The following is a 24,592-nucleotide window of genomic DNA, read 5'->3' on the forward strand; positions in this document are numbered from 1 at the left end:
AGCATGCAGGACATGGATTGCAAATATACACTCAGCCCTGTCCAGTCACATTCTCACAAAACCATCTTCATTTATTTATATGATAATTAGATGTACAGTTTATTCCTTGGACCCTTTTCAGTTATGACACAGGCATGAGATGTGCAAACATAAAAAGGCAAGATATAGTATAACGTACATTTAGATGCACTATAAACCATTTACACACTTAAAATGCAACATATAGTATAACATCTACATTTAGATGTACTACAAACCATTGACACACTATTTGCACTTAAAGAAGTATACGCCATTTACATTCAGGAATAGTGCACAGTTTTTAGGTGATAACTGGCAGTATGAGCAGTGCATTTATCAAAGCTGTTAGAGTGATACTTACAGTTAGGCATGAGCATATCATTATACAGGCATCTAGTATAATGTCTTTACTTACATTCACTATATAATACTCTGAGTCGACTGGAGAGATTAAATGTTACTATTACATATCCGCATTTATACAATGTATAATTTCCATTGCGACTTCTCAATTTCAAGCAACTAAGAGGCAAACTCCCGGATCAATTATTAGAGAAACTAGCTGACGAGGGAGGAATTAGCCGGTCATCCTGCAACAGCTGCATTTGTACATGTCTTTTATGAATTTCAGGATTTTTCTCCTAACTCTATATAGCCTGACAATTTTTCTGGGAGATTATACCAGTTTGCTGGAACAGTTTTGGGGAAACATTTTCATTTACCTCGATGCCAAATGGAGGGTCTTTGAAGTGTGATGGTTTTGTCATCCTGCATTCTTAGCAGGTAGTGACAGAATTTTATAAACAGTTTGATCCTAACAGTAGAGCAGTAGCTGTCATACATTACTTTAATAGTCAGGGCAAATCATGGAAGTGTGGAGAGCACAGAAATTGATACCCATTTGGTTCATTGGAGGGTTACACAGTGGTGTTAAAGTGAAACCTGGGAAACAGAATAATGAGTCCAAATATTGCATTGTCTAGTTTGGATAGATTCCATTTTTGAGTTTAGGCAGAGTGTGTTTTTGAGAGAAGTATAGGATAATATGGGGAGGGGAACATATTCCTATCTAGATGTAAATGCCTCTGAGTCAAAGGCTTGAAGAGTAAGATAGTCACTGTAAAAGAAACAGACTCCAAATCCAGTTCCAGACAAGTGACAAGTGGAGTACCTCAGGGTTCAGTCCTGGGACCGCTCTTGTTGGGCATCTACTTCTCTGAAGTACAGGCCAACAATGAGGGATTGTGGCTAACAAAGTTCTCAGATGACTGCAAACTGGGAGCCATTATTGAATACCCAAATGATGTGGATATTCTACAAAAGGGCCTTACAGAAGCAGATGCTTGGTGCCAGAGCCATGGGCTCAAGCTCAATGCCAAGAAATATATAGTTATCCCCTTTGGGAAAAACCATGTAGCCATGAATCACCACATAAGTGGCAGTACACTAAACACTGAAAGTGTGATAAGAGACTTAGGAACACAGGGGGACAGTGGTCTCACCTTCAATACCACATCGCCACAACAGTCAGGAAATCCTTCTATGTGGCACACCTCATCACGAAGGGCTTTTCATCCAGAAAAAAGGAGGTCATTGCCCCACTGTACTCATCCCTCATTAGACCCATCATAGAGTACAACATCAGTCACCCTGCTAGACAGGGATCCAGGAAAGTAAATATTGTGGCAAGAAATAGCCAAGGAATTGTTGTACTAAGCTGCATGGTTATTTTACAAGTTATTTTATGGAAATGAGCTTTAAATGTCAGAATATATCCAGATATAGTTCTGGATATTTACAATTTTTGAGATTTTAGTTTTCTGTGGAAGCTACTGCATGCCTTTGCACAGTGGCTGTATGTATCCCCCAGGTTCATACTTCACAGATGTAGCATCCTTTGCTCCTGATAGGTATCATCCAAGTGGAAAGCTAGGACTGATCCCACCCCTCCCCCAGAATAGGCAAGCTGTCAACAGATTCTTGCTAACATCCTTCCTTAGCCAGTTCCCACAGCCACTGAGCCAGTAGTCAAACCTGGGGTTATGTGCACCATAGTCAGGGTTTTATTCCTCTCCGCCACAGAGATGGGCTAGCTGAGTAAATTTTTGCTGTCAATAATATAGATAACAATACTGTATTATACCCTTTTTCTAAACGTATACTGAGCATCAGTAAGTAAACTGTACTATTTTAATGCCTTATTAGCTGGTTATAGATTATCATTTCAAGGGCTTTTGTTGTGGGACACAGAACAGAGATTAATTTAAAATCTCTGGGGTGCTGATGTTTAGGGATTGCTGGTAATACTGAAATGCTGAGTGCAAATTATGAAGATTTGGGCTGAATTTCTGATCAGGCTTTTCCTGCAGTTTTTGAACTGACTTGGGAGGGGTGAATTTCACTGTTGTAGAATGAGAGAAAAGGGGTATTTCTAGGGTTAGAGGTATTGGTGTTTAGACTGGGGTCTTGAGTATAGTATCTTGGTTAGGTGGGATATTGTTTTTAAGACTGCACAAATTTGCTGTCAAAGCTTTAAATTGCTGATGATTTATGTCATTCATTCTTGGAGATAAGCTACAGATTTTATTTTCAAATTATGGAATTTCCTTTATGATTTTCTAAAATTGTTTAGTTTGGGTGGCAATTACAGTCAAATTACTTCTTGGATAACAGGAATTTGCAAGATCTTCCCTTTTTTCATTTCAAGTTTGCACTTATTTTGATGGAATAGTTGCTAAGGTCAAGATTATTGGTAGCTTTCCATAGATCCCACAATTTATTTACGTTTCTCAGTGTGCTTCTGACTGTAGGGGTGATCCATGGACATTGCTGCACTTATATTTATTTTTTTCTGTAGTGTGGGGGAGGGGGGGTTGCTCAGAATCGTACTAGTAACAGTATTAAATATAAATAATGCTTCAGAAGGGTTGTTAGTGTGATAGAGGTCCAACTGCATTGTAAACATTGTCATGTTTTTTACTCTGAGATCATTCTTGAAGCAACTGTGATTGGAGGTATTTAGGGCATTTCAAGCTAAGACTATTAAGCATGGATAAGTGGTCAGTTAAGTAGTCATCTAGTCTTACCACGCTTTTGATTCAGCAGGGGATGCTGATAATGAACAGGGCAACTACATGGCATGGATAGGGTTAGCTGAGAGACTGATAAGTTGGCATAGGTTTCTTAGTGCAAGGAAATGACAGATTTAATGTTTTTGGATACTGTCATATTGGTGATAGAATTACCCATGTCAGTGAAGGAGCTTTCAGGGAGGCCATGGTGGTGCAATGGTTAGCATTGCTGCCTCACAGCAAGAGGTTCTCTGGTTCAGTCCTCTGTTGGGGTGTCTTCTGTGCGGAGTCTGCATGTCCTCCCTGTGGTCGCGTGGGTTTCCTCCGGGTGCTCCGGTTTCCACCCACATCCCAAAGACATGCTGTAGGTGAATTGGATACTCTAAATTGGCCCTAGGTGTGAGTGTGTGCCTTCAGTGGAAGGTTGGGCGTCGGGCTGGTAACTCGACACTGTAAAACACTACTGCCAATCATGAGCAGACAGGTGATCTGCTGTGGCGACCTCCTAACCGGGAAAAGCCGAAAGAAGAAAAAGAAGTGAAGGAGCTTTCAAATGTTGTGGTAGTAGGGGATGGAATGTATAGTACATATAGTAACAGTTTATCATTACTAAACTGAATGCTAAATTTTTAATGTAACGTGCAGAAGCAAGCACTCTCTAAGCAGAACAAAGTTGGGTTGATCCCATTTATTAACATGTAGCTGTTTGGAAGTCTGGTTATGATCAAATAGATAAAGCTGATGACTGACAGGGTATTGAATTCCCATGACTGGCTTTTACCCATGGGAAATGAATGGGGCAGTTAGACATCAGAAAGCTGGTGGTCGGTAGTCATGAGGGCAAAATGACATAGAAAAAGTCATTCGTTTTTCTGTGTTTTTCAACAACAAGTTTCTGGAGCTTTAGGGACAGATGTTGCAAATGAGTTCAAATAAATATTTTCACTACATGAATTTGCCAATACGGTTAAGAGTTACATGTGTAGAGCACTCTTTGATAACGGGTAATTGCAGATTAAACTGCATCCAGTGTGAGAATGAATGCTTTCCCCATAAAGGTTTCAGTCTGACTATGATAATGTGAATGATTCATTGATGGTTGTGGACTGAAATAATAGGGTCTACTTTAGATCACCGAAAAATTAAAATCTCAAGTGCTCACATGAGCAAAAATGCAGATATTCGATAATCATTTTTTTGGATCGCAGTAAAGTGGAGATCGGGATATTTGCCCTTTCTTCACTGTAGTGCGATCTCAGAGTTCTTATATACATTTATAGGGGGTGGGGGGCACAGACCCCCACAGTAGCGATTTCGAATGCCTGCATATTCGCTCATGTGAACGCTTGAGATTTTAAGTTTTTGGCGATATAAAGTAGACCCAAATGATAGATGTTTTGATTACTGCATTTCTTGTCTTTCATAAGAAACCTTTAAGAGCAGTGCAGATTGTGGAAAACCTATTAGCTTGACAGCAGCATGACAGGACCTAAAAAGGAAATGAGGAGTAGATGCCCTGTACTGATCTCTTGCACCATTAAGTCACATAATTTATATTGTCAGCTGTGGGTGGAAAAGCTGAATGTTTTATGTGTTGTGGTTTTTATAAAAGGTCTTTGCATTGCTACTCATACTGATGTTTCCAAACCCATGTGTAACACCATGTGGGTTTTTGCATCCATACCTTCTTAGAGTTAACTTAATAAGCTTTAATTCTTCTGTCTCATAGATCATCCAGCCTGTCTCAGGATGAGGATGATGGATTCCGGGAGGCTGAAGCTAAGCTGGAGAAGATCAGGAAGAGTCTGGAAGAAAAAGGTAACCAGGAATTTGAACACCTGAAACAGAAACAGATGGAAGCTGAGGCTGAGCTGGAAGAACTGAAGAAAAGGAGAGAAGAAAGGCGGCATCTTCGAGAGAAAGTAGAGTATCAGAGACAGCAGGAAGAACTAGAAAGGCAAGAGAGACAAGAGGTCAGTGCAGAAACAACTTTTCCCCATTTTATAAGCTTTCCTAATTACTTTTGACAGCAGTTGAGGGTCATGTGGATATCAAATTTACAGTGTAACTCAGAGACTGTAATTTTGTTTGTTGTTTTCATGGGTTAAAAGAAACTGGAATGCATGTTAAAATACAATACCTGACACCAGATGAACAGTAACTCCAGAACTTTTCATTTATATCAACAGTCACAACCTTTTCAGCAAATTCTCACAGTTAGACATTGCCCGTTCGATTCTCAGTTAAAGCGTCTTCTGTGTGTCGACATGCGTGAACGGGCATTCCTTCGTTGAAGTTTGTGCATTAGGAAAAAAAATCTACTGCCAATCATTAGCGGACCGGAGTTCTGCTGTGGTGACCCCTAACCAGGAAAAGACGAAAGACACAAACAATTAAAAATTATATATGTATATATACTGAAGATATTATAAGTTAAGTAAATGCCAGGCTGTATTCCATCAAATAATTCTGCTGTCCATTTGTGGTGATGAAGAGACTTGACCTGCAAGGGCATCCATGTGGCTGCTGCATACAAAGACTTTACCAATTTATGTTGCATGTTGTTGCAGAGTATGGAGAGACATGTGCTTACCAATAAATCCTGTCCCCTCTTCAGAAATGCCATCCACAGTGTCTTGCAGGACTGAATGAGATGAGTCAAAGGTATAACAGAGTAGGTTATGGGACAATAAATGACAAACAATGGTAGAACAGTCTTGCAAGACAAAAATGTGGCCTGAGACAGTTGCATTCTGAACTTCAGCTAATTGTCCCTAGTGGTGGCAGTATTGTTGCTTCCTGGAAGAAAGCAGATGCCCTAAAAAACTTCCCATTGTAGACATTGGGCTGGTTATAGATGATGTGTCTGTGTGATAATATTGCATTCAGCCATACCTTTTTGTGTTAGTTTAAAAGTACTACCAGTACTGGATCATAGTCAAGTGGGGTCTAGGCAAGATAATGGATCAGGGCCCCCAATCCAGCACCGCCTCCCATGCAGCCAGGCCCCTCCCAGCCTGCGTACCCCTCAGCCATTCCAGTGCCTTATTACTTGGCCATCTCTCCCTAGTTACCATAGACACTGTTCAAACCTGCCAGTTTGCATACATTTTCTTCTTTACTTCTACAATGACTACAGATCTTTGGATTTAATGCAAAACTTTTATTTCAAATTTTATAGCACAAACACTGATTACCAGTACAGTCTCACAATGAAAACAGACTTAGCATGATCAACAATAAACTTCTCTGCCCCTTAAAGCTCACATTCATTGAAACATACATTCATAGAAAATGCATCTTAACTGTGGCAGATTGTGTACCTTGGAGTGGTTTACAAACCATGGGCCACCTGCACAAAATTGTAGGACCATGCAAAAATCCATGAGTTTTTTGATTCACCTTCTTGTATAGTATTAAATTATATTCTTTGTTCAGTGTAATTTTAAAAATTTTCCAGTAAGCAATGAAACAAAACTTATAAACCAATAATGACAAATCTACCCATTTCAGAACATTATTGCCATAAAAGGCCACTCAAATTGCTGTCATTATATCTGTCAATATGCACAATCCCTGCAGAAGGAAAACTCATCTGAATAATTCCACATTAAAGAGAACTAATGGAGAGATTGCTGCTGACAAACAACTTTGCATTTCATTGTTTCATCTACAAAGTCAGTGCTTCCTGCCCTTTTAGAATAATTGGCTTATTTTATATTAAAAAATGATGTGCAATAAGGAATGGCTGGAAAATCGACAACAGGTTCATAGTTACTAGACATCTTATCCAAAGGAGGACATATTCAGGAGTACATCACCCCCCCTTCTGATGCACAGTAGTGTCAGCAACTGATCTGCTTGGTGTGGGATCAGAACCCAGACCCTTCTGCATCAAAAGCAAGCATGCTGCCTGTTGCACCACTGAAATGAAACAACATAGCTCTGAAACTCTGACTGACATTGACAGACTGTAATCCTCATTCCTCAGTGATCTACAAAAACAAAAGCAGAAAAAAATGAAAGGAGACCTGGAAGCTTGCAGTTGGTAGAGGTTTAAGATAATTGCCTGCCCTTAATAATTAAAGGATGTTCATCGTGTTACGCTGCTGCAGTCATTACACTTGGGTTATCCTGCCATCAGGCGGTTCCCCAGTCGGCCTGAGTTCCAAAGTCTTGGTCCGGCGTCGGTTGCTGTCACCTCCTTCCTGACATCAGTGCGACAGGGGTATATAAGATGTAGCTGACGCCGTTTTCTTTAGTCTATCTTGCCGCGCGGTGCCCGAAGCAAAAGCAGTTCGCAAGTGCCGGTCCCCGTTGGGGAAACTTTTTCTTGCCTCAGACCGATATCAGTAAAGGTTAATAACTGTATTTCTTGTAGGAAGCAAATACCTCATAAGGATTTCCATTCCTGTTGTATCCCATGCCTAGGCCCAGACCACAATGTCACTGGTTGTCGGTTTTGTGCTAGGTTTAACGAGTGCACTATTAAACATCAGTTTGATTTTGCCCGACATTATTTTGGCAGAAAATTCAATTACACCATGCCGTCGGAACTTCCGATGACCAGAATACATAAAAAGCGCAAAGACAAGGACAGACATCTGAGGCCCAAAACTGACGACGAAGCCTCTTCTAGGCCAGTCAGCGGTTCACCGGTTTTCAGCGAGGCGCCTTTGCAGCCCCTGACAACCGCTTCTGCAGAACCACAGGCCGCCTCTGACTCCCACGTGGAGCTGGCTGGGCCATCAGACGCTCAAGTTTTTCAGCCTACTGAAACTAACCATTCAGAGGGAACCGAAGTAGCTGAGCAATCCACAGCTTCAGAGGGTGTTTTCAGACCTACTCAGTTAAGCATTAAACCCTCTGCTAAGTCTAAGCCTCCCTTAAAAACAAAGAAACAAATACAGCATTCTCCAGGACAGGCCTCCATGCCTAAGAAACAAATGCTCAAAATGGCCGAAGACCTTATCACCCTGATCAGGGGGTCCCATCCCCCTCCTGATAAAAGGCCCAGACAGGATGCAGACTATGACTCATCCGACCAGGTGTCCATTTCTTCAGATTCATCCTCAGACCTAGGATATTCTTTACCCCCTTATGAGGATTCTGATGCTGAGGAATCAATTCCATCAGCTTCTTCACCTGAGGACTACTCCTTTGGGGAAACCTTACATACCATGAGGGAGCATTTCCATTGGGAAGGCCAGGATTACTCAGAATGCAAGAAAAGGCTCAGAGACTTCCTTTTATTACCTCAACACAGACCCCTTGCTATTCTGACAGTGTTCGATATTGTGGATGATGTGTATACTGAATCCAGCTTAAATCCTGACTCCTTACCTCCAGCCCCAGTTAAACCTGACAGATATTACAGAGTCCCAGACTCACACAAATTCCTGTATAAAAGCCCTGTTGCTGACCCTGAAACTATTTCTCAGGGACCCAAAGGGATTAAGGCCGCATCAGCAAAAAACCCAGTTCCCTCTGACAGAGATTCCAGAGCATTAGACAGATGGGGAAAGAAAGTATATACGTCTGCAACTTTAGCAATGAGAGCCTTAAATTGCCAGTTTCACATGCTAAAATATCAGCAATTTTTGATGTCTCAGTTGAAACAAAAAAATGCTTCCAGATTCAGATCCTCCTAATTTTAAAGAAATGCAGGATTTATTGCATGCAGCTGAACAAGTGGGAAAACATACTTTGCAATGTGGTTTTGATTCTTTAGAGGCCTCCTGTAGAGCAGCAGTTGCAGGCTCTGTCATTAGAAGGCATGCTTGGTTAAATGAACATACGTTACCAGATAATGTTAAAGCAAAATTATTGGATGCACCTTTGCAGCGGGATGTGTTATTTGGAGTTAAAGCAGAAGAGGTATTAAAGAAAATGGAGGATAAGGCAAAATCTATGCAAAAGGTGAAGGATTTCTTACAGGTTCAGCCTCCTCGATTTAGCAGAAATTGGCCAACAAAGAATTGGTACTTTCCAGTTACAGACAGACCTCAAAGGGGCAGATACAGACGTCCAAGAGGTAGAGACCAACCACAAGGTCCTTACAGGCCTCAACAATGGGGTGCACCAGGCCAGAAGGAAGGGGAAGACAGGCCCCAACCATATAAAAAGCAGCCTCAATGACTTCCCACTACAGCTGCCAAACAGCTCTCTCTTGGCAACCCCCTTAGGAGGAAAACTGGCACTTTTCTATCACAATTGGCATTGGATCACCAAAGACAAATGGGTTCTCAACATTGTATCTCAAGGTTACAGGTTCCACTTTCACACTTTGCCAAGGTTAAAAGGAATGCCAAATCTGCCACCAAATCAATGGGCAGAGGCTCAAAAACAAATTACAGCACTCATGGACATGAGAGCTATTCAAAAGGTACCACCACAGAAGCAAGGACAAGGATTTTACTCAAGACTCTTTCTGGTTCCCAGAAAGGACAAAGCCTGGAGGCCCATTCTGGATCTTTTTTCTCTAAACACTTACCTGGATGTTCTGAAATTCAAAATGTTGACACTACAGCAGCTTCTTCCCATGCTGGGCAAGAAAGCTTGGCTCGTGACCTTGGATCTCAAGGAGGCATACCTGCATGTCCCTATCAGACAAAACTACAGAAGATACATCAGATTCATAGCTGGTTCAATGCACTATCAATTCTCTGCACTGCCTGTTGGCTTATCTACTGCAACCAGGGTCTTCACAAAGTGCCTGGCACCAGTAATTGCATTTTGCAGACAGAAAGGAATTCAGATTTATCCGTAACTGGATGACTGCCTGATTCAAGCAGAGAGCAAGGACATTCTTCTAAAGCATCTGGCGATCATAAAAAAGTTATTAAGTTGCATGGGGTACACAGTAAATGAAAATAAATCAAAACTAGTGCCCTCTCAAGAGATAATATTCCTGGGTGCCAGCTTGAACACAATGGCCCAGATGGCTTATCTCACGCCAGACAAGCAAGGACAACTGACTCAATACTTTCAATTGATGGCAACAAAGACCCAACTTCCTGCAAGAAAAATTCTGCAGGCCTTGGGTTATGTGGCATTTTGCATATGACTAATTCCATATGCCAGACTGCATATGAGGAAACTACAATGGTACCTAAAGAGTGTATGGTCTCAACACTGTCAAAGTTTGGAAACATTTATACCACTAATTCCTTGCCTTCAACAGGAGTTTCGATGGTGGGCTCGAGCTTGTCACCTCAACAAGGGACAGCCTTTCACTCAACCCACAGCCAGGCAAACACTGACAACAGATGCATCGGATTATGCCTGGGGAGCACACATGGCAGGAAAATGTATTCAGGGCGAGTGGCCCGCAGAACAAAGGCATCTTCACATCAATCAAAAAGAGATGCTAGCTGTACAAAATGCCCTTATAGCTTTCAAGGACCAGCTGCATCCAGGACAACTATTACTAAAGACAGACAACACCACAGGTATGTGGTACATAAACAGGCAAGGGGGCACACACTCCTACCCCCTCTGCAGACAAGCCATGACCTTGTGGAACACAGCTCTAGACTACCAAGTTCATCTGCAAGCACAATTCCTGCCAGGAGAGAAAAACAAGCTGGCAGACGACTTAAGCAGAAACATCATGGATCCCCACGAATGGGAATTGAATCCACAAATATTCAGAATGATAACACAGAAATGGTGGAGCCTGGACATAGATCTGTTTGCATCCCCAATAAATTGCCAGCTACAGAAATTCTGCACTAGGAGTTACCATCCACAAGCATAGAAAGTGGATGCCCTCTCATTCAGCTGGAAAAACCTACAAGTATACGCTTTCCTTCCTCTACCTCTCCTTCCAAAGGTACTCATAAAAGCCAGGCAAGAAGAGCCAAAGATAATCCTGATTGCACCAGACTGGCCACGCCAGCACTGGTACCCAATCTTAAAGAACTTAGCACAAGAACCACCCTGGATTTTGCCGCAAATCCCACATCTGCTGACTCAGCACAACTATCAATACTTCACAGCCAGCTAAAGACCTTAAACCTAGCTGGATGGAAGATTCCTTAGTCAAGCAAGCAATGCCTCTCTCCAAAGCTGTTATGGATGTCATTCTGGAGGCCAGAAGGCCTAGTACCAGGAAAGCCTATTCGGATAAATGGAAGAGATTCTGTGCCTGGAACCAGAGTCACAGCCTTGACCCTCTTGTCCCAAACATTCCTCAGATACTACAATATTTAACTGAGATGCTGGACAAGGGCCTCTCCTTTTCATCCATCAAGATCCACGCCTCATTTCTGCTCATTACAACATGGATCCACCAATTTTTTCTAATCCTTTGCTAAAACAGTACCTCAGAGGGGCTAAAACCTTAAGACCGCCCCCTAGAGCACCTACTCCAGCTTGAGGCCTCAACTTTGTTTTGGAAAAATTAACTTTACCTCCTTTTGAGCCAGCTAACACAGCAGAATTAAAATATATACCTTGGAAAACTGCTCTGCTACTGGCAATAACATCAGCACGAAGATTTCAGAATTACAGACACTAATGGCAGTGGAACATTTCCTCATTTTCCACCAGGACAGGGTGTCTTTAAGAACTAACCCTACGTTTATGCCAAAGGTGGTATCAAGTGTGGCTCTAAACCAAACTATTCACTTGCCAACTTTTTATACAAAACCACAGAACAAAGGAGAGAGACTACTACATTCTTTGGACATTCATAGGCAGTTACCCTTCTACTTGGACAAAACCAAAGCTTTCAGAAAATCTGAGCAATTATTGGTAGCATATGCTGCAGGAGCACAGGGAAAAGCCATTTCAAAACAGACTATTTCAAAATGGATAGGACATTGTATACATTTCTGCTATACACACCATGGGAAACCTGTACCTAGCACCATTAGATCTCACTCCACCAGAGCAACAGCCACTTCAACTGCCTACCTCAGAGGAGTACCTACCAAGGATATTTTGGAAGCAGCAACATGGAGTTCTGTGCATACCTTCACCAAGCATTACCATTTGCCTTTATACTCCAAATCCAGAGCTGGCTTCGCCACTGTTGTGCTGCAGGGCCTTATAGCCATCCCTAATGCCTTATAGAACCAGCCACCCTATCTCAGCTTTGGGATTCCACCCAAGTGTAATGACTGCAGCAGTATCACACGATGAACATAGTACAGTATTGTACCTACCATAAATGTAGATGTTCGAGTGTATACACTGCTGCAGTCCAGGTTACCCTCCCTCCTTCCCCTCTTTCTTGTTGGTATGTACCTATGTCTTCTACTCTTCACTACCTATGGGGAGTATTTGCTGGTAACTGAAAGTTGTTGTTTGCTTTTCTTATGTATACTTTACTAGCAATTTGAATTGTCTACCTATTTGGGGGCATCTGACATCTGCGGCAAGAAAAACGGAAGAAAATGGCGTCGGCTGCATCTTATATACCCCTGTCGCACTGACGTCAGGGAGGAGGCGACAGCAACCAATGCTGGACCAAGACTTTGGAACTCATACCGACTGGGGAACCACCTGACGGCAGGATAACCTAAGTGTAATGACTGCAGAAGTGTTTACACTCGAACATCTACATTTATGGTACGTACAAAACTGTACTTTCAGGGTTTGACTCTGGTCAAAGCCACTTAACTAGATACTTCCCTTACCTAGAGCATTTTATATGTGCACACACACACACACACACACACACACACACACACACACACACACACACACACACACACACACACACACACACACACACACACACGTACTTCCTTCTTCTTACCTGCCTGCATATCTCCCAAGTGCTTTACTGACTCCACCATCATCAATTTGATCTCCAAGTAATATTGGGGGCTTGATCTCCAGCACACATTTGGCAGGAAATCAACTGGGGCTTGTTATCTCCCCTTTACAGTAAATGTTGCCTTAAATCTCCAGTTGTTTGACATTAGGACAACATCCTAACACTGAGGTTTCTGTGATTTACAGAAGTTCTCTTATGTTGGGAGAATTTCCACAAGGTCCCAATGCTTTCTGTGTTCTTCAGAATTAATGAATGTTACTTAAAAAAGTTTTAGATTCTTTTCTTATATTGAACCAAGTCAAAATGCCCCCCCCCAAGCCAACAACTGCCAAGGTTGCCTAGTGCTGGATCTAGCTCTGGGTACCACCCTTTAGTTTACTTCAGTGCCTTTGGGCTTATCCCCTACCACAGAAGGCCACAATCCTTTAGACTGTTCTAGTGAATGTAAGATCAAAGACAGAAGATTCCTTGTGCATGTACAAAGAGACTCACTCACTGTATATGACTATGAAAGACAGTTGATATCACTGAGGAGAAGGAGTCTGGTTTCAGATGAAAGCGCTTAACGTATTGTCAAAATTGTGGTTGGAATAAAACTCAGTGTGTTCAAGCCGAGGATATATCGTAATTCTTCTATCTACCTACAGCTTTTTGCTCACTGTTTAAGTTGTTGTCAGTTGTTGGAATACTGAGGAGAAGGACATACAGTTCACTAATGTGATTAGCTAGCATTGGCTTAAACTAGGAAGGATTACACAAAGTTCAGGACAAATAAACATCTAGAGCAAATCAAAATGAATTAATACATCAGAGTGAATTAGTAAGTAATTGAAATCATGCATTTTAACAAAATGTATCATCTGTAGGAATCTATGGCAAGAGGTAAAGCAAAAAGGTTACTGAAAAGAAAGTTATCAGTGGATCATAGTGTGAGGAAATTTTGTTAGCAGTATTGCGATTTGTATTTCATACACAGAATTTCTGTTCTGTTGTTAAGGCAAGTTCATTTTGAATGCATCAGAGCTATCAGCATTAGTTTGTTCACTTCCAAAATATGATTTGTGGGTTAAATGAAGTTGGCTGAATCACTCGTACAATATTTTGTATAAGTACAATGTGTTTTACCTGATGTCATTTTTTTTCCCTCCATAGTGAAGTTTTGCCCACAGTTTACATTTTTTTATTCTTTGTATGCATTGCATGTTTTCTGTTAATCTAGGCTCTGCCACAACTGCATGTTTATTCCCCATTGAAAAGATGAGAGCTAGTCATTACATAGCCATCATCCAGGTAGCCGTAAGGTTTTTTTTTTTTTTTTTTTTTTCGTGCTCTGACAAAAGCCCCAACAGCTGATGTGGGTGCTCACAGACACAAGGGTCTTCAAAGCTTCACCTTGGGAGAGAGAGCTCATTTCTATACATGCCACATGAAGGTTACCAGAGCCAAGTGCATATGCCATACCTCTCCCCTGGGATGATTAAGCCACTCATTCACTCCCATCATCCTTGTTGGTTCATCCAGCACCCAGGTCACTAGATGATCCAAGGTCATCTGGGTCACAGGGCTTTACTCCATGGTGTCACAAGCTAACTCCAGCATTTGTGAATTCAGAATTATAAAAGTTATTGCATAAGCTGGAGTTAGAATATTTTCAAAGTGCATGTACCATAGTACCATAGATTTAATAACTGGGATTAATCTTACTTGATATGCTTATCACCTAACTATCCCAGCAGCATTTGGCAATCACAGAAAAAACATCATGGAGACTGGTAATACATTTGAAATGCCTGGGCTATTACTAATTTTCTGACAGACATTATATATGTTACCTAGTATCAGAAGTACCAAAATGTTTTTTCACTTTTGTGTTGTTCGATGTCCTCTAGTGTAGAAACATAATCTGCTGTTCAAAATACTCAATTGTCTTTTATGTTAAATAAAAATCTCCAATTTTTTTCACTTTCTTAACTCACAAGAAGCCCTCAAAGTATTTTTGTCTTGTGAAGAAAAGATGGTCTAGCTACAACTATTAGAAATGATCTCAATTAAAGTTAGTTTAAAAGAAAACTGGAGGTTGTGAATCCCGGATGTTTGACTTGTTCTTCAGTGTAAGCGGACTACCCAAGAAACCTCAAAGGATAGTTTGTTACATTTCTGTATGCCACAGAGAACAGAAACTTTCAAGATATTTAAATTTTTTACTTCTCATTCAAGATACACATAGTTAAGAGGATTGGAAGTCTCAACTTCTTTTAACATCTGTCTTGTGTTGCCTTCTTTGAGGATAGTGGGAACTTTTCAATATGGTTTATTGGCTAGGTTTGTGATAGTATGCAGACAGATTACCTAGTATTTAGCTATGAACTTAAGAAGAGTATGACAAAAGACTGTATAGCTTCTGAGCAGATTAAAACAATATAATTTTAAACTGAGCAGCAGTAGATATAAAACAAACATGAAATAAGAGTGACATGGCTGAAATTACTTCTCTACATGAGACTGAGGTGAAATTTCTCAAACATCACTTACCTAAAACAAAACACATCAAGGAGTACAAGGTTGGAAACTGTTTTCAATATGATATTATACTGAGTGTATTTTTTAAGTTTATACTGGAAATGATGCCCTGCCTTCCTGCCTTTGGGAGATTTGAAGTTTATATCTGTGTTTGTGTACATATATATATATATATATATATATATATATATATATATATATATATATATATATACACACACACACACACACACACACACACACACACACACACACACACACACACATACACCAATACGTGCACGACCAAACAGGTGCATGGAAATAAATATAAAAGTCACAAATTAATAAATCCAACACTTACAATATTTGCCATTTTCATAATATAAATAAGCCCTACAAGATGGTATTCATAGCAATTAAAGAAAGAGTGAGGCTCAGATAATCCCAAATAGTGGCTTTTATTCCCTAACAAACTCAGCAGGCTGTAACAAGTGCTGCAGGCCTGATAATGTGGCTGTAACAAACCCTGCAATAGTTCACAATAATAGTCTGTCTGTAACAAACTCTGCAGCTCAGCTGACTGTAACAAACTCAGCAGGCGTGGCAGTTTGGCTGTAACAAACTCTGCAATAATCCAAAATAATTGTCTGGCAGTTACAAACTCTACAGTCCAAAGTGGTGGTCTAGCTGTAACAAACTCTGCAAACCGATTTCATCCACTGACATCATCAGTGCAAAAGCTGGGTTAATGCAAACACGTGGCTTAAATATACTAGCATTTAAAGGTACAGTGTTCCAAAAAACATGACTTGATTCAATACAGATTTTAACCCACAAATAAATAATAAAATGAAGATCAAATAAAAAATAAATAGTAAACAATAAAGATATTCACCAATATTCATTTAACCTATGTTTGAACATAGTCCCTAGGTTAACTATCCACATTTTCTCTTTTCTATCAGGAATTTTATGTTTATTAGAAAGTGATAGCTGTGAACCCAGTAACCAAATCTATCCCCACAAAAACATAATGTGCAGAAGGGTATTCACCCTTATGTTTGTAAAGAGCACTCCTGGAACATTGACACCGAGTATCACTTAGACGAAGGGCAACCCAGTGTTTGAAGGGTCTGGATGTTTGCCCCACACTAGCAGATGGCCATGTACACCACCAATTCTGTATTACAAGTGATCAAGTGGCTTATCTGATATATCTTTGAGGTATTGATAGAATGACTTGCTTTTAAATATAACTTTATAATGTATACAATGTCCACAATATATACATCCCACTGGCATCCTATGTTTTACACCAGTATGGGGTCTGATGCCTTTTTTGAACCACAATGCATCCTCAAGGCATTGATCAAAGAATGGATTCTGAGTGAGTTATTACAGTCTATCATACATGTGGGACATGAGAGTGATAATTACCTTCTGCCATGTCCTAGTTCCAACACTAGAGAGCAAATTGATTTTCTTGACTTAATGGTGAAAAAGACAGAGGTGGGGCACTTAAGAACATGTCTCTATAGAAAACCAACTAGGAAGAATTCACTGATTTTTAAGAGCAGTATGCACCCTAGACATGTACCTAGAAATGTCCTGAAAGGGCAAACTTTACGGGTTATGAGCTTGCATAATGAAGAGCAGTCCTTAATGGGAGCACTTAATGACCTTAGAAGTGAATTTTTAGATAGAGGCTATTCAAAAGAAGAGATAAGTGATCATGTCACTCAACTTTTAACAGAGAGAGAGAGATAAAAGGAAAATTATATTTCGCAGAATGATATAAGGATGAGAAGGTGTCTCCTACCGTTAGAAATGAAAGCTATATTAGAGTCCCTATCTAGTAATGTGAATACTTATTGTGATATTATCAAGAGGAACTGGAATATCTTAGCCTCAAAAGAGTTAAGTGGAATAATTAGTGATACTTCATTGTTTTCTTTTAAGAATAACCTGTTCTTAAGGAGACAGCTTTGCTATAGGGCAGAAGCAAGTAAACCACTGGTTATGTCACATAGACAAGGAACTTACCCCTGTAGGAAGTGTAGAACATGCAATTCTGTGTATCCAGTTCAATCATTTTTACATACACATAAAGGCACGGTCTTGGGGCACAATTTTTATGCAGACTGTTCAACAAGGAATGTTGTCTACTACAGCTTTTGTGTGGAATGCAAAGCATTCTGTGTAGGTGAGATGAATCGGTCCCTAAGGGAACACATTTTGGAGCACTTAAGGCATATTAGGAATAATAGATAGGGTAATGCATTAGCTAAACACACTAATGGATATGGCATACAGCATGAATTTAGATTTTTAGTACTTGAAATTGTTAGAGAGTTTTAGTAAAGGGGATGTTAAGAATAAAACACAGTTAGCTGAACTAAGATGGATTACATATTTTAATGCCAATAAGGCACCAGGTAATGATGTTGTCTCCATTAAACCAGTTTTACATGCACACATACTGCCACACTGATTTGATGTGCTTCCTTAGTGTTTTAACAGAATGAAACCTTAAATGAAATATATGTATATAGTTACGTGTGGTTATGCATTAGGTTGTTTCTGTCTGAATATGTCTTTAAAAAACTGATTGAAGTGTTAATTAATTAATTAATTTTGATTGGTCCATACACTTTTTAAATACTTAGATGCTGGTTTTATTGTATATGAATCTGAAGAAGTGGCCGTGAGGCCAGGAAAGCACTTACTCTTTGTTGTTTTATTAAAGCTGTTATACACCTAGCCATGGTTGGTCCTCTTTAGATTTTTATGAGATTTACCACTGTTGTACTTACAAATGACCTTTACTAGGTTTCCACAACTTTTTCTGGCAGTTTTGAGAGATACTCTGTATATTACAGAGGAATAAAGTCTTTGAGAAAGCAAGCCAGATACATTTATGCAGGGGAATGAAGTGATGATTTTGATGCCGGGGGGATAGATTCCTTTTCCATACTCTGGAATAAACTACCTATCCATATCAAACAAAGCTCCTCATTAGCACTCTTCAAGAAAAATATTGATGATTGGATGGGAAATAGGAAATTCACCCCGGGATCACTTCTGTGGCTCTGCTCGACAGTGGCACAGGAAAATAATTTTCTTGGGTGGCAAAAGCCAGGATACCTTTTTGGCTGGGCTTGTATAGGCACTAGGGCCAATAGCCTAGTACCTACCTATGAACATATGAATGCAACAAGATTTCATATAGCAGTTTTTATACCTCGTGGAACTGGTATGGTAAAATGGAAGTAGTATTTCAGCTTTAAAGGCTCACCTGTCTTTGGGGAAGGGAATGGGGTGCTTACTTGCTGTTTGCTCCCATTCTAGAATTCCAGGTGAAGACCAGAGAACCAAATGTCCAACAGAAGCACTGGCTTCAGTTAGGTAGATCAGTCTCGATGGGTTACATCACCCTAGGAAGAAAGTGACATACCCTTGCTGACACCCACTCCATGCTGGACCCTAACGTGATTATAAGCTTGCACAGAAATGTTAGGGTCTTAAAGCTATAAAAAAAACCCTAGCCTTGGATGGGTGATTGCTCTACTCTTTGCTGATTGTCTTTCATCTCTTGGAGGAATGGATGGGCTACATGGTACAGTATAGAGAGGGGTCTTAGTGATCAACAAGGCATACAGAAAAAAACAAGTAAAAATGACAACTCAGGATGCAAATTCTGTGTGAGTTTGTTTAACGCTGGATAAATGCTTTTAATGTGAGTATAGTATAACAACTAGCAAAAGACAGATCTTGGAGAGAATCTAGATCCATATAATGCTAAAATGAAGCTAAAATACTGCCAGGTCAAAGTATACTGAGAGAAATACTTCAGACAACATTGTAGCAAAGAAAGTTACTGCAATGCGCAAAGCGGATGATACAATTAAAATGAAACGCATTTGTCTCCACACCTACTGTTTTGTTCAAGGCGTGGCTATCTGATGAGAAGAGTTCATGTCCTCTACTAAGCAGAGATTGTGAGATGTGTGGCCTGCCCAGTCTTTGGTACTAATTAATGTGTAGTCCTTACTCGAGCTATTCTTTGAACAATGTCAGGTAGACCCTGATGTTATATGCTGCAAATACAGCTGTTACATGAGTTGAGTGTAAGTGTACTGTATCTTCAATGAGCAGAGAAACTTTTTAAACATTTGGAATGGAAGGTTGTGTATAAATGGATCACTTATCTCACTTAAGCACAGTATCTGAGAAGAACAACCCATTACAACCCAAAATAAATGCAGAAAACGTTTTTATCTTATTGTCACAACTGAAGCCTTCATTGTTGACTTTTTTGGACTCAAATTAAAACTATATTATTTGTATTTAAAAAAGAGTACAATTTATTATTTTAAAATTGCGTCTGTGCATCAACCAGATATATCAGGTATGTCTGCTTATGAACAAATGGAGATGATACAGTGGATTTAGAGTGTACAATTGCAAGTACAGAACATTACAAATAACAAAACCTTTGGTAATAATGATTCACAACATTGTGAACGCAATGATCTATAAACTTGCAGCAAACATTTCACATGTTTGTGATGCTAATGATTATGCCCACAGAGACATTGATTCACAGATTAATGTAATACAAGCTATTATACCTAAGAAGAGAAGTGCATTGTGGAATGATGCCCAATCATAGAATGCAAATATAAACAATTTCAAATAACTTTTGTTATTTTGTGGCAATATGCTGTCTGATTTACTAGGAATAATAATATAGCACTTATAATAGACATGACAAGAGACTTTGTATAGCTTCTGAGCAGATTAAGATAATATAATTTTAAACTGAGTAGCAGCAAGTATAAAACACTGAAAGGATAGGCAGGTGGAAAGCAAAAGTTCCATTATTAGTTCAAGCATATTATGCTTTCAGGGGCTTCCAAGATGGCTGCACATTGAGTAACAGCTTAATTCTAGCTCTCCCAGTCTGAAAAGAGAAACTTACAGAGAAAGTCAGAAGACCTAGATTTTTGGGTACATTTCCTAGATGTCAGGGAAAAAGAAATATAAAGGACCTAGAGGAAAATCAGCTATAAAACTTGAGGAAAAAACACAGACTGGGAAAAGTGCTGCGGCTGTTCAGAAAGAATCAGTGCAAGTTCCAGACTTGACTTCCAGTAACCTAGAGGAAAGCATAAAGAACCTGCACACAGTCCTGGTTAAAATAAAGGAAACACTGATGGACTATACGAAGACAAAAAAATAAAAGCTTCAAAAACGGAAGATGTTTTGAAAAGATATTCAGATATGGTGACAGAACTGCATAACTCAGAGGTTGAAATGAAGAAAAGGCTGCTGTACCAATGAAGCTGGAAGGAACAGACAGTATTAATTTTACAAATTTTACAAATAAGCAACTGGGCTCATATTCCACAACAGGAATTGTTAATTGAAGTGGCACATTGTGTGTACACTACAAACCTGGCTATGAGAAAACAACCTGGACCTTTAATAGTAAAAATGCAGTCATACCAGCAGATGGAGTTGATGATGACAAAACTGTGGCAGACGTACAAAGTACTAAAAGTGGGAGACAGCAGAGTATTTGTGGAGAATTACTGCTTATTGCCCACCAGGCAGAAAAGGAATACATTTATTCCATTATATAGGGAATGCTGAGATGCAAGTGTGAGATTAAAACTGATGTACCCAGCTATCCTCAAAATATTTTTTCTTGGAGGAACAAAAACATTTTTTGATGAAGTACATGCTAAGGAAGAAATACAAAAGTTTGTCCAACCAAAACTGAGCTGTGAAACAGAAGGAGATTCTGCTTCTTGTTCTTCTGGTACTAAAGACCACAGAGAGACTGTGTTACTGAAACCTTTCCCAGTGTTTCAACAGAAAATGATTGAGAGAGGGAAAAAGCACAAGAGTTGACTAGAAGAATCAAGAGTGCACTGGAGATGCAGAGACAGGGTTTTGGAGATGGTGGTGAACAGGAATACAACAAAAGAATCTGGAAATATTGGACTTTATTGGACTTTGTTAAAAGTGTATGGGACTCTAATGCATATGCACTACTTCATGTCATTAGCATTTGGAGATTAAAATCAGTAACCTGGAAACTGATAAATGTGGGATTACAAAGCAATAATTATATTTGTGAACCAGGACATAAGAAAATCTGGAAATACTGGACTTGTTTGGACTTTGTTAAACTTGTAGGGGACTCTAAAGCATACGCCCTACTTCATGTCATTAAAAATACTCAGGAGAGAGGAAGAGGAAGGAGAGAGAGTTAACTGTAAGTAATTTTTTTTCTTAACAGTAAACTGGTACATGATTTTCTCTGCATGTTATAAAGTTTTTTCAGTTATTTTTAAGTTTAATGAGGATGCTAATGTAAATAGGTGATTCTAATCATTCTTTTTGTTTATTTCTCCCTTCTCTCTTTCTCCTTGTTTAGTTTTAAGAAATGTAGACACTGCAATGTAAAAAAAAAAAAAAAAAAAGGGAGGATCTGGTTAAAAGAGCATGACAAAAGAAAAAATGAATGTGCTTTTTCTCATTCTTCCATAGGGGAATGGCTGTGTTAAGGCCTTTAGCTTTATAAAGTAACACATCTGACAGAAAACAAGTAAATGAAAAAGAATAGTGAATATTATACGGTCTTTGTTCATAGTAAACAGTTTTGTATCTGGTTCTCATGTCACTAGCAGAGAATTTGATAAAGAGAAATGGCTTGGAGAAAAGTTTTCTGAAAGCATTCAAGTGTTTTCCAAGCTGGGAGAGCTATAAAGATAAGGCAAAAACAGACAAAAACCTAGAGAGGGAAAGGTACCTGGGGCAAAGGAAGAGAAGTAATAGAAGATGGAGAAAAACAATAATGGTAGATTTGTAGTACTAAGGGGCTACTGGCAAAGGAGGAGGATTACACTGGCATGTATTTATATTCCACTGAAAACTGCTATAATAGAGCTAAAGAAAATTCTGGGAGAAATAATCAGCTTTCAGCAAGGAATATTACTTACAGATGGAGACTGGAATTTGATTTGCAACAGTGAAAATATGTCTGGGGGGCCCAGACAGGGAAATATAACAAAGGAGGGTAGATTTTTAAAGAAATGTATGAAAGTACTTGGCATGGAAGTTGTGAATTCAGTAGTAGGAATTCAGACTGAATTTACATATTATTCCCCAAGATACAAAAACTGGGCTAGACTAGACAGAATTAACAGTTCACAGGAACATGTGCATTTAATTGAAGGTCTTGATAACACCCAATAACTATTTCAGATCATGCACCAATAATAACTAAAATAAAAACACAGGGTAATGAAATAAAAATGAGACATTGACAATTTCCCACCAATCTATTGAAAAGAGAGGAATTTAAGGAATGGGTAGTGAAAAATATTCAGGAGCTATTAATGAAGATAGAAACTTCTAAAAATATAGCTAGGAAGAGGGATAAAATTAAAATGGAATTTAAAAATAAGGTGGAAATAAAAAAAAAGGAGATAAGGTTAAGAAGTAACAAGAATTATTTAGATATTTAGAGGGACTGACAAACATTAAAATATTTTAAAATAAGGGGACTCTCACAGAAAAAGAAGAGGAGCAACTACAGAATGCTAAACAGAAAATAAGGGACTACTTTGATAATATGCGTGAGTTTAGAAAGATTGCTGTTAAGCAACTGTTTTTGATAATAACTCTAGAGCACAAAAACTTTTAGCACAACGACTCAGACAGCAGAGAGTAGAAGGGGTCATCACCAAGCTTAGGGAGCCTATTAAAATGAAGATAATAGGGATCATGTAGAAGTATTAGAAATATTTAGGAAATTCTATGAAAGTCTGTATAAAGCAGAGAAATATAGAAATCAAGAAAATGTACAAATGGAAATGTTTATGGAAGTATTAAATATGCCAAGGTTAGAGGTAGAGGAGGCTCAATTACTAACAGTTCTGACAGGGGGAGATGAGATAAAAATGGTGATGTATAACCAATCTACAGGAAAGTCCACAGGATTAGATGATATTCCTGTGGAAGTTTGGAAGGTAGGAGAGAAAAAAAGTGATGAAGATCTAGAAGGTTTTGTTTAACAGTATTTTAAGAGGAGGAGAAGCACCAACATCCTGGAAGAAAGCAGTGCTTTTTTGGAAGGGAGGCAAACATTTGACAACATAAACAGAACAATGAGGATCCAGAGGGAAGTAGAATATAAGAAAATACCACTGTTGCTGGTGGGTCTTGGTGCAGAGAAAGCATCTGACACAGTAAGCTGGGATTTTATGAGCAGAGCAATAGAAGCATTTGCATTCCCTGATAAAGTTATTAAGGTTGATTAAAAGGATATATGAAGGATCGGAGTCGAAAATTAAAGTGGGTGGGGTCCTCTCTGATAACTTCTGCTTGAGAAGAGGAACCAGACAGGGTTGTCTGCTCTCCCCTTTGTTGTTTGCATTATATTTAGGGGATTCAAAAATTCAAGGATATAAGTGGTATGGTAATCAAGAAAAGCTGGCTCTATTTGCAGATGACCTTATTTTATGCCTGACAAAACCAGAAATGGACACTACAGTGCTGTGGAACATATTGAGACAGTTTCAAACCTCTTTGGGATACAAAATTAATGAAGCAAAAACAAAAGCAATAGCAGTAAATTATGTACCCACATATGAATTGGTTCAGCAATATCCATATTTATGGGGACATGATAAAATGTAATAATTAGGAGGATGGATTAAAAATGTTCCTGGTATGGCAGCTAAGGATATGTGGGAAGAGACTAAAGAAAAGAGAATACAAAAACTGAGAAAATGGAAGCTCTGTTGTATGGATATTGATAGTAAGATACAAGCAGTTAAAATGCTTTTAGTCCCTTTAGTCTTGTACACTGGTTAGGCATATTTTTAACAACCAGAGAAGAAGTTGTATATGGCAATTAATAAAGAGCTGAAGGAGGGGAAGATGGCAAGAGTCAAGTGGGATAAGTTTATTCTTCCAATAGAACAGGGCAAAATGGGATTACTCAAGTTGAAGGTGTATTTCAGAGCAACACAGTTAAGGCTGCTTACTATACATAGCACAAGCAGAAAATTATAATTCAAAGTGGAAACAGATGATGATAAAATGGGAGGAAGCTCAAGTAATGGGGATAGACTGGGATTTTGGATGCAGACCTTTAAGGAAAACAACAGTAATCATTCAGAATATTATGCTCATA

The 24,592-nt window shown here is 39.2% G+C and overlaps 1 protein-coding gene across 3 annotated transcripts in view; it reads left to right on the plus strand.

The window, feature by feature from the left end:
* LOC122791600 (non-muscle caldesmon-like) overlaps nucleotides 1-24,592 on the plus strand; it is a 1,000,623-nt gene that overhangs the window by 827,860 nt on the left and 148,171 nt on the right. For all 3 annotated transcript variants that reach the window (XM_044059382.1, XM_044059381.1, XM_044059384.1), the window contains one exon: nucleotides 4,822-5,065. In XM_044059382.1, the coding sequence (XP_043915317.1) occupies nucleotides 4,822-5,065 (244 nt within the window). The remainder of the gene's footprint in view (nucleotides 1-4,821; nucleotides 5,066-24,592) is intronic.

This window comes from Protopterus annectens, chromosome 17.part0 (assembly GCF_019279795.1).
Source record: "Protopterus annectens isolate FY-2018-M chromosome 17.part0, PAN1.0, whole genome shotgun sequence".
NCBI lineage: Eukaryota > Metazoa > Chordata > Ceratodontiformes > Protopteridae > Protopterus > Protopterus annectens.